Source organism: Branchiostoma belcheri, unplaced genomic scaffold (assembly GCF_001625305.1).
Source record: "Branchiostoma belcheri isolate BF01 breed outbred unplaced genomic scaffold, Haploidv18h27 scaffold8, whole genome shotgun sequence".
Lineage (NCBI taxonomy): Eukaryota > Metazoa > Chordata > Leptocardii > Amphioxiformes > Branchiostomatidae > Branchiostoma > Branchiostoma belcheri.
The window spans coordinates 4,284,893-4,295,460 of NW_017804464.1; the positions used below are offsets into that span (position 1 = coordinate 4,284,893).

Here is a 10,568-nt window from a genome sequence, read left to right on the forward strand (position 1 = left end):
AACAGTTACTCAAGCAACTGGATATATGATTTTGGAAACGATCAGACGTTTCAGGTAGCATCCACTAGCTTTCCAGTGTTGCTGATGAAAGGTAGTGGATGCTACCTGAAACGTCTGACCGTTTCCAAGATCTTATCCAGTTGCTCGAGTAACTGTTTTTTGGCGTATCTTATTACCTGGATATCTAGCCCCCACCGACGTAACCCGTAACGTATTGTGTATAGCACTCCGAATTCAGCAAATATTTCTCGTGTAAGGTTGTATTCGCGTATTTGAGGATGAGCCTCCTGCTATAATTTCCAAGTGTTGTGTCGGAAATGACATATCTGCAACAGGCAAAATTAGAATTCTGATGCAACGTTGACCAAACACCCAACAAAAACCGTTTCAAGGCTAGTTTCACGGCCCGGCACGACGTGTTTTTCAAAATTGTAATAATAGTGGTCGAATTTATGATCTGACCATCGTAAAACAGGCATGTCTGCAGAGTAAACCCACCAAAACGGCTGGTCTCCGGAGTTTTTCTTCTGGAGCAGTCCCTACATTAAGCTGTAGGCTGATCTCATTATCTAATCCGTTCGCAGGTGGTTTAACAAGAAGAATTACAACTGCTACGCTGACTCAGCTCCGGACGATGGTGTCCTGGGATTGGACAACCTGGATGGCCTTTTCTACTACCTCATGCTCGGAACGGCCGTCGCCATGTTGGTGTCCAGTCTGGAATGGTTGTATTTTAAATGTACGAAAAGTGGGAATGACGGGCCCACTGAATCAGTTAATTAAAGAAGCGTCATGGATATAAAAAAAGCAGAGGCTTATGACTTAATGGACCCAACCAATGTGGAAATGATTCACACGAATATCTTCTGCCATGTTTATCAAACTCACTAGTATCACATTATAGTAGATGTCATCATAGAAACGATGGTGTCCAGTCTAGGGATTGGACAACCTGGATGGCCTTTTCTACTATCTCATGCTCGGAACGGCCGTCGCCATGTTGGTGTCCAGTCTGGAATGGTTGTATTTTAAATGTAAGAAAAGGGGGAATGACGGGCGCAATGAATCAGTTAATTAAAGAAGCGTCATGGATATAAAAAAAGCAGAGGCTTATGACTTAATGGACCTAACCAATGTGGAAATGATTCACACGAATATCTTCTGCCATTTTCCCTATCAAACTCACTAGTATCACATTATAGTAGATGTCATCATAGAAACGATGGTGTCCAGTCTAGGGATTGGACAACCTGGATGGCCTTTTCTACTACCTCATGCTCGGAACGGCCGTCGCCATGTTGGTGTCCTGTCTGGATCGGTTGGATTTGAAATGCAAAAGAGGGGGGGGTGATGGGCCCAGTGGGTAGAGGGCTATCAGATCAGGGGGCATTTGGATGCAATAAAAGGCGGGGGGGGCAGGAGCAATGAATCGGCCAATCACAATGCTGTCAGGATGGTTTTATGGACCCCACCAATGTGGATGGTTCACACGAATATCTTCTGCCATTTTACCCATCAAACTCGCTGGCGTATAGTATCGCATTATAGCAGATGTCAGCATACAAATTGCTGGCAATAAAAGGTGGGAAGGCAGTACCAATGAATCTGCCAATCACAATTATGTCAGAATGGCAGAGGCTCATGACTTTATGTACATCACAATGTGGATGGTTCACACGAATATCCTCTGCCATTTTACGCACCTATACGTCACTGTTATCGCATGTCAGCATACAAATGGTTTCCATTACTTAATAATATGAGCCTCCAAAGACGCAGCAGTTGTAACTAAAGCATGTTGCATGTGAAACAAATGTATATCACAGATGTTTATAGCATTGGAATTCAGACACGTATACACATGAGCAGAGTCTGATGTTACGGCGATTGTTGTACTATAACAGCATGCTGCCTTATACCTAACATAGGAAACTGAGAAGTGCAGACCGTGTTGTATTTCCAGGCCACTCAGCCATGGAACAACGCTGAATAAACCCCACTGACTGTGTATGTAGTCTGTCTAACACTGTTATTCGTTCTCCGTGTCATTTAGTGATTTTCACTTCAGCGCAGGTTTTAACAGGGGACGCCACATAAGCATTGGTCTTTCCCATTGGCCAGCATCTTCTGTATATTATATTAGTATATCAATATGGTTTGCCTAAACGACTGGCAGGTTCTACATAAATTGCAAATCGCAGTTGGGTTATGGAAGAGACAGTGTACAGTAGAGAAAATTGACAAGAATACAATAATATACAATACGTACAATTAACAACAAACTTATTCAAACCCTTGGTAGGCCAATTACTATCACAATTGATTTAATGGGTATGAATAATGTTGATTCTACATCCTTAATGGCATTGAACGAAGGCGTAGGAAAATTCAAATAAGAAATATTTTTGCGGGACAAAGTAAGGCACTAGTCTACATTTTCGTTAACCACGTACGCGTATATGTTTTTAGTTTACTGGCCGGAAACACTGGTGAAAAAGACCGGATATGCTAAGTAGACAAAACGCGTGAATACGGGTAATAAAACCATGCTTTGGTACGAAGTAAAGGGAAAACCAGAAGTTACATGTAGTTGGCTGACGGAGGAGTAAAATGCAGCTATCTCATTTGGCCATTTGTTTCAGATCTCACCCTTATCGGCATCGCAAAGTACAACCGATGATAGATATACTCTTTTTCCTGTTAGGCTTATAAATAATTCACGTAAAGCCGGCACCACTTCGGCCTCATGCGGTCTATTACTGTTCAATGGATCGGGCCGGACACTTATTGCGCTAGGTCCATAGCAAGTGGCAATCGGAGCTCAAATTAGGCAAATTGTAGCTCGAGGACTGACCGAATATAAAAACACCGTACGCGTTTTCGAGTGGCTGTTCGGCACATTTCGAAAAAAAGCAAGTCGTTCACATCTCAAGGTGGAGACATTGAAGCATTTTTTCCTCAGAAATTGCCGCCGCGTGTCCATTTACTTCTCAACTTCAATTAATACTGTGATGAGCACTCATTCCTTCCCATTGGCACTCTGTTTCGATAATAACGTTAACTTCCGATAGCAATGGCATAATGTACGAACACAATCCTTCTCCATCATGGAAAGCCAGAAACAAAATCAAGGTCAATACTCGAAATGACTACAGGTCAAACAGGAGACAACAGACACGAAATCGTAATGGACCAAATGCTTTTAAGGAGGACAAATTAAAACAAGATTTGTTTGTTTTCTGAAGTACTCGTAAGTACTGGCACACGACGTTAGCAGTCCTAACAACGTGCTGCAGTTTCCGCTGGGCCGTGTAATGACTTATGTACATCGACCGTAACTGAGGCTTGTCCTACTGCGTACCCTAGTCTCCTGTAGAAAGGAAAGATGGCGGCATTGACCTGCCTCAGGCTTCCTCCTGCCTGGACGATCGGGATCCTCCTGGCGTTGTCCTGCGGTTGCCATGGTGATGGAAACAAGTTAAAAATTGGTAGGTAAAAAATACAATTACTTGTTAGCCTCACTGGTAGCGTTCTTGGCTAGGCCTGTCATGTGTTGTTTTGTATACTGCAATTGAGAGTATCACCTATATTTGTATAGTAATCAAACTGCTGTACAGTGACATTGAAAGCATAGATGTTCGTAGTTAAATGTAAATTGTATCATTCTCATCACTTTAAAACATTCTGTGTACTTAATAACAAACCACTATTTAACCCCACTGGACAAATTAATTGAACGACGCATATACAGTGTCTATCTTGCATAGGGCAAGCCTAAAATCTACTAGTCAGAGCCTAAATCACAGCGTAATAAGGTCTGGTCTCCGAGGACAATCACCACAAGACGTGAACCAATGCGCTAGCCCCTACAGATGTCATAGATGCCTAATGCGTTATGTTGTTTGGTTTAGGTGTTGTCTATGACGTTGGCGAAGGGGACTTTTTTGCCGCGATGACATCCAGTGTCCGTAGTCTCAACAGCAGCAAGGACCTGGCCCTGACCGGTATTCAACTGGACAAAGGTGCAACAAGCTGTCCTCTCCGCCAAGGTGGGTGGACATTTGATCATGATGATCTTTGTGCGTAGCAAAAACAAGACACGGAAAAAAGCGCCATGCCAAAAGTGTAATAACCATCATAGCGTCATCCAAAGATGTGAGAACCTGGATGACGTCATAGCGTACAGATATCACTAGCCGTAGTCGGTGCCATATTGTATCCTAAATGGCGATTTACATGGTCTTCATTTGACTAAGTTTTTATGCCCCCGTAAGATCTCGTGGTCTCTGAATACTAGTATCCACGGGCAAAAACTGCATGTTATCAACGATCGATAGGTAGCTGCTCGTGAATGAACGACGCATGCTGGCATCTTCCACTCTTAACGTTGGCCATAACGGTTGGTTGATAAGCCTCTGTTTCAAAGGTATGCGAGAATGGAGTTTTTCTACGTATTGGACTTGTGACTAGATGAATGAGTGAGAAATGACTCCCAGTAACATTTCAAACAAATTCTACGTAAATTGAAAGTATAACAAGTAACTACTTACTCCTAGTTAATAATAACTCTTAGTGACCAGTTAACCAATAAAGTTTACCATAGTGGCTGTCCTTGTTGCTGAACACACGGTGCAGCAATATTTCCCTGTCCTTGGTTCAACTATGTGAACCTGAAATGCAGCAGGAGTAGATAGAGTTTATTTACTCATCCAGTTTCCACTCCCCAGTTGGTGCCCAGGACCCCCTCCACGCCGTGATCCTGATGACCCCCCTCCCCACCCCCTGTACCTGCGGACTTACAGACGGACCACAACCGGCTCCAGTGGTTGTGCGCATGTACCAACCGGATCCGGAAACACCAGCTCTCCACTCCAAGGTACTGGACATCTTCCCGTCCCCAGAGCAGATGGCAACCATGTTGTTTGACGTCATGGAGGCCCTAGGCTGGAGGGAGACCTATATGGTGTACAACAAGCGGTCAGGTGAGTGAAAAACTTTGATTATCTGTGCAATAAAAGTGCCAGATGTCCGGTCCGGGAACCAGAATACCTAGTACCAGCTGCGAAATCCGGTGAGTTGGCTGAGCAGGTCTACAATCTTACCTTACCTTGACCACCTGAATAAGCATTGTGATTTTTCAAAAATCACAATGCTTGTTCAAGTGGTCGTCGTACTACAGTGCCGTATTGGCATGGCTGTCTTTCTCCAACATTGTATTGCATATTTTGCATGCCAAAATCGTTCGTTTGCTTCAACATACAAGAGTAGATCGTGTGAAAAAGGTCACATGTCTGTAACCGTAACTCTCGCGAGATTACGTTTTGAAGCTAGTGATTGGTCATTAATTATCCTGATAAAGTCGACAGTGTAATCCTTGTGTTGGAATAAAGTTCAACATTTTACTAAGAGTGAATATACTTAGTAGTGAGTGAAATATTAATGATTGACTGGAGACCTGATATTGACCCCTCCCATCACCATGTTGCAGAGTTTTACAGCTGCTTTGAAGCCATACTGAATGAAGCAGCCTCCCGCGAGTTCCCCCTCTGGTCTCAGGAGATTCCAGTTGACAAGGAAGACGGCGACGATCTGGACGCCATTTTGTCTGACGTCATGACTGCAGGGCGGATGAATTCGAATGTCCTTCTGATGACAAGCGCTGATGTTGTGGGGATCATTCTGGGCAAGGTTAGAGTTTATAGCACTGGCATGAATCCATCAAAGGGTGTATTTGTTGTGTGGTAACTAACATAATGAAGAGAAGAGGTCACCTTTTGGACGGGATTTCAGTCACGTCAGGATCCTGGAGACCAACCAGAGATGGTTGACTAATCAACAATGAGTCACATCTTCGTGTTGAGAGTCGTTCTAAACGCGTTGTATTTTTGACAAGTTGTATATCACTAATAACTAGAGATGTTGACAGTATCAAGAACTTCTAACAGGCCACTAGGTAACGCATATGTGTCGTCCTTTTATTTCCCACAACAGGCTGCCAACATGCTGCTTCTTACATCACAGAGCCGTTGGATCATCACAAGTTTCGTGAGTACACATGTATACATTTGAGGAAGATTTGTGAAGGGCTCCTGTAAAAATAGTCATCAACTTATTTTACGATCTGATTTACCATATCTTTTGGGAACTTGTGTTTTAAAGTTTCCTCATCAAAAATACGTTCTGATCAATTGACAATGATGTTAGGAAGTTGGGTAGGATTAGGTGATAGAAAGAAGTGCTGTTCCTATAAGTAATTATGTGAAACATTTCAACAGGATGTCCGAGAGAGTGACCTGCAGAGCGCCCGAAGCAGTGGAGCACTCCTGACGCTGCTCCGCCCCTTCCCTCAGTCAGATCTTCCCTGGGGACGAGACTTGCCTGATGGTCAGCTGTCTTACAGGATGCGGCTGGCTTTAGATGCAGTCAGGGTCGTGAGCAGCCTGTCTCCGGACCTGGTCACGGGATTTTCCCGTAGATCAAACAAGGCTGACTTAGCTCCAAAAAGCATAAATTGCCGTTCAAACAGAAACTATATAACCGAGGTAAGGTACATTTTTCCGGAATATGGGTCATCAGTCCTGATGAAGATCATAGTATCCATCGAAAAATCACTTTATGCTGTGAAATTCTTATTACCATCGTAGATCAGCTTTTATTCTGACAGCTTGCTGTTTCTCCAGGAAACCTTCTCCGGATTCAGCGGGCATGTGTCCTTTGAGTTTGACAGCTGTGGGAAGAGGATGAATTTAACAGTCTTCGTTCATGAGTACCTCCACGGGAAGACAAAACAGGTGATTACCTGTATGAAATACGTTTGGCAGTAAATCTAGTCTTTAATGTTGCAGGGAATTTACCGAGTGCCCATTTCCATGGCCTGAGCTAGCTGTAATTACTGGTTAAATAAATAAATTGAAATTGAAATAGCATGCAGCAAAGATACCGGGATGGACTAGCTTGCTAGTGATTGTCATCATCTGAAATTCGTATGTTTTCGGGTTGTCCGTTTAACAGGTGGGGACCTGGACCCCGGAAGGCACGACAGGTTTTAAGAAAAAATGGCAGAGACCCATCGACATCAACCTACTGTCGGGACGACACATTCGAGTTTACGCCGATTTCGTAAGTTCAACATTTGTGCCGCGTGGACGTACTGTGTCATTTTCTATCCGCACACGATGTCACGACATTTGTACAACTAGTGCAAAGGTTACACTGTTTAAGGCTTGGAGATCTCTTACCCAATACTCGTGCCGTTTCAATTGACTGTGATTTACTCTTATGTTCAGTTTGCAACACTTGATACGATAGACTAGTCATGTCGAACCGATCTTTGCTTTACAGAATAAACCATACTTCATGAAGAAACCAGGGAAAAGTGGCAAGGTTGGTTCGGCTCTGTATCACGGCTATATGCTGGACCTGCTGGAGATGTTGGCTTCACGACTGAACTTCACGTGGGACCTTACTGGGACGGGCAAGGCCTCTCAATCGAAGATGTTGGAGACAGTCAAGTCGGGCAAGGTTAGTTCTCACTATCCGTTTATCCTGTACCAAACGTCAGGTAAATATTTGCCTCCGTCAATGCTTTGTTTCCTCAAAATCTTAAATCACTTATTCTCTGACTTGCAGGTTGATACTTCACTCAGACATTAGTTGACCAGTTTTTTCGACTTCTTTCTGCCCACAGTATGACATGGTGTTGTGTCCCACGGCAATGCGGCCCAACTTGCATGGAAAAATAGAGTTTTCCCTCCCACTTGTCACACGCGGGTACTTCCTGACCACGAAAAAACCAGATCGTCTGCACGATCCACGTATCTTCAAGTTCATGAAACCATTTTCTGGAGAGGTAAATATCAATTGGTTTGCGCAGAATATAATTTTGTCTCAGCGATTCTTCCTCTTCAATCGTTAAAAACAAAATTTGTTTTAATATTTTACATATGTTAACGGAAATCATATCTGTAGAAAGTAGTAAGACCAATAAAATACAAAGGAAGGGAGCGATGTCTAGTCTGACAACGTTTCCTTGATACGACGTTATGCAGGTGTGGCTATGCTTTGTGGCCGCCGCTGTGGGAGTGAGTCTTGTCTTGGCGGCAAACGGCCGTCTGAACCCGTACGAGTGGGCTCGAGCAGCCGGGCGGGGAGAGGTGTCGGCAGAGGAGGCAGACAACCTTAGCCTCGCCAACAGTCTCTGGTAAGTTGAGTGAGTTCTAGCCTTCACCAGGCCTTCTTAGGATGGTAGAATTGGGCAAAATAAGGCCTGACTGTCCAGGAGAGTGGGTCATTAGGGTTTTTACTTAAAACTGTAAACTGTCTGACATGAACCCTTGTCCAGGAAGAAACTGTAATGACAAAGTTTTGTCTTTTACAGGTCCACTTATGGAGCGTCTGTGAGCCAGGGACAAGAGTTTCTACCCCGATCAGTTGCCGGAAGAGTGATAGCTGGAACTTGGTGGTTTTTCATACTGGTTATCATCGCGTCTTATACCGGTATGTAACAAGTTACTTTATTACGAGATAATGACGTAACATGGCAATATCATCTAGATCCTGTGTCTAAAGGTTGAAATTACTCTACTACATCGGCTGGAAATACGGCAGAATCAACATATTGAGCGATATTTATTTGACGATAGCGTCGTTCAAAGTGGTCATTGCGGTTATAAACATAGAACTTTTTGAAGTGTTAAGGTGTACGTTAGGATCATTATAGTTGTGATGGCATCATTGACTATCAAATGTTTTTTTCCAGCCAACTTGGCTGCCTTCCTGTCCCATCCTTCAGTAGACCAGACCATCAGGAGTCTGTCTGACCTGGCTGGGCAGACGGACGTGCCGTACGGAACCTTCAAAGGATACAGCTTTTACAAGTTCTTAAAGAAGTCTCAGGAGGAGCCGTTTAAGACTCTTGGGCGATATCTCGACAAGAATTCAGGTAAAGTAATCCACGCAACTAGAAAGTTCTTTTCGATACAGTCAAATGGTCGTATCAAGCAAAGTTATTGCTAAATTTGAATTTGGTCACAGAAATATATTGAAATGACTATAGCTATTTCATGTTTGGGGTCGTGTGGCATAACGACAGAGTGCTCGACTTGGAACCAAAAGGTCCCGGCTTCGAGTCATGACACGTCACAGATCTTTTGCCCTTGCCCTTGGGAAGGGTACTTGAGGCGGCATGCCTCACTTCTTGACTCAAGTGGACATGAGTATTGTCCTGTCCTGTATTTGTCCTCTGTGTTGGTGGCGACATAAAATAAGTTGAGTGTGCCGTCACCATATCTAGTCATAAAATGTTGAAATGAAAAAATACAAGTTTGGGAACGTCATTGAATGCTTTCTTTATCTATGACAGCATGACAGCAATTAGAATACATTCTGTTATTGAGATGATGCTATTCATTTAGTCTTGTTGTTCCGAGTAATGAAGTTGTCATTGCATCGTTTCCTTTGCAGATGAAGTCCTCACCAACAATACCCGTGAGGCATTTGAGCGCGCAGCTAAGGGTGACTTCATCTTCATTTCAGCCGGTACTTACGAGTACGAGATTTTCAACAAGAGGTGTGACATGGTCATCCTCACTGACGAGTACTTCTACAAGTATCAGGTCGCCCTTCCGTTTCGGCTCGGTTCGCCTTACCGGACGGAGGTCAACCTGGCCCTGATGGACATGGCAGCGGCCGGGCAGATGGATGTACTTGAGAACAGGTCAATATAGGTCACACTAGCAGGACGTATTGTGCTAAACTCGTTATGTCCCCCACCAAAAAACAGTTACTCAAGCAACTGGATATATGATTTTGGAAACGATCAGACGTTTCAGGTAGCATCCACTAGCTTTCCAGTGTTGCTGATGAAAGGTAGTGGATGCTACCTGAAACGTCTGACTGTTTCCAAGATCTTATCCAGTTGCTCGAGTAACTGTTCTTTGGCGTATCTTATTACCTGCTCGGCACGACGTGTTTTTCAAAATTGTAATAACAGTGGTCGATTTTATGATCTGACCATCGTAAAAACAGGCATGTCTGCAGAATAAACCCACCAAAACGGCTGGTCTCCGGAGTTTTTCTTCTGGAGCCGTCCCTACATTAAGCTGTAGGCTGATCCCATTATCTAATCCGTTCGCAGGTGGTTTAACAAGAAGAATTACAACTGCTACGCTGACTCAGCTCCGGACGATGGTGTCCTGGGATTGGACAACCTGGATGGCCTTTTCTACTACCTCATGCTCGGAACGGCCGTCGCCATGTTGGTGTCCAGTCTGGAATGGTTGTATTTTATATGTAAGAAAAGGGGGAATGGCGGACCCAATAATCCTGTTAATTAAAGGAGCAACATACGTATCAGATCAGGGGGCATTTGGATGCAAAAAGGGGGGAAGGCAGCACCAATGAATCTACCAATCACAATGCTGTCGGGATGGTAGAGGCTAATAACTTTATGGATCCCACCAATGTGGATGGTTCACACGAATATCTTCTGCCATTTTACCCATCAAACTCGCTGGTGTATAGTATCGCATTATAGCAGATGTCAGCATCATACAAATGCTTCTCCGGAC

At 43.8% G+C, this 10,568-nt stretch overlaps 2 protein-coding genes across 2 annotated transcripts in view; both read left to right on the plus strand.

Moving 5' to 3' along the window:
- Window positions 1-830, plus strand: part of LOC109486188 (glutamate receptor 4-like) — a 1,267-nt gene extending 437 nt beyond the window's left edge. Inside the window, exon 2 of the mRNA XM_019789904.1 lies at window positions 585-830. Coding sequence (XP_019645463.1) covers window positions 585-783 — 199 coding nt within the window. The 3' untranslated portion in view covers window positions 784-830. The remainder of the gene's footprint in view (window positions 1-584) is intronic.
- Window positions 831-3,952: 3,122 nt separating this feature from the next.
- The window catches only part of LOC109486067 (glutamate receptor 2-like), a 7,280-nt gene continuing 664 nt past the window's right edge, over window positions 3,953-10,568 (plus strand). The window contains exons 1-13 of the mRNA XM_019789757.1: window positions 3,953-4,049; window positions 4,728-4,982; window positions 5,489-5,688; window positions 5,992-6,045; window positions 6,276-6,455; window positions 6,681-6,791; window positions 7,342-7,521; window positions 7,688-7,849; window positions 8,049-8,200; window positions 8,378-8,496; window positions 8,759-8,941; window positions 9,463-9,715; window positions 10,136-10,276. Coding sequence (XP_019645316.1) covers window positions 3,953-4,049; window positions 4,728-4,982; window positions 5,489-5,688; window positions 5,992-6,045; window positions 6,276-6,455; window positions 6,681-6,791; window positions 7,342-7,521; window positions 7,688-7,849; window positions 8,049-8,200; window positions 8,378-8,496; window positions 8,759-8,941; window positions 9,463-9,715; window positions 10,136-10,276 — 2,087 coding nt within the window. The remainder of the gene's footprint in view (window positions 4,050-4,727; window positions 4,983-5,488; window positions 5,689-5,991; window positions 6,046-6,275; window positions 6,456-6,680; window positions 6,792-7,341; window positions 7,522-7,687; window positions 7,850-8,048; window positions 8,201-8,377; window positions 8,497-8,758; window positions 8,942-9,462; window positions 9,716-10,135; window positions 10,277-10,568) is intronic.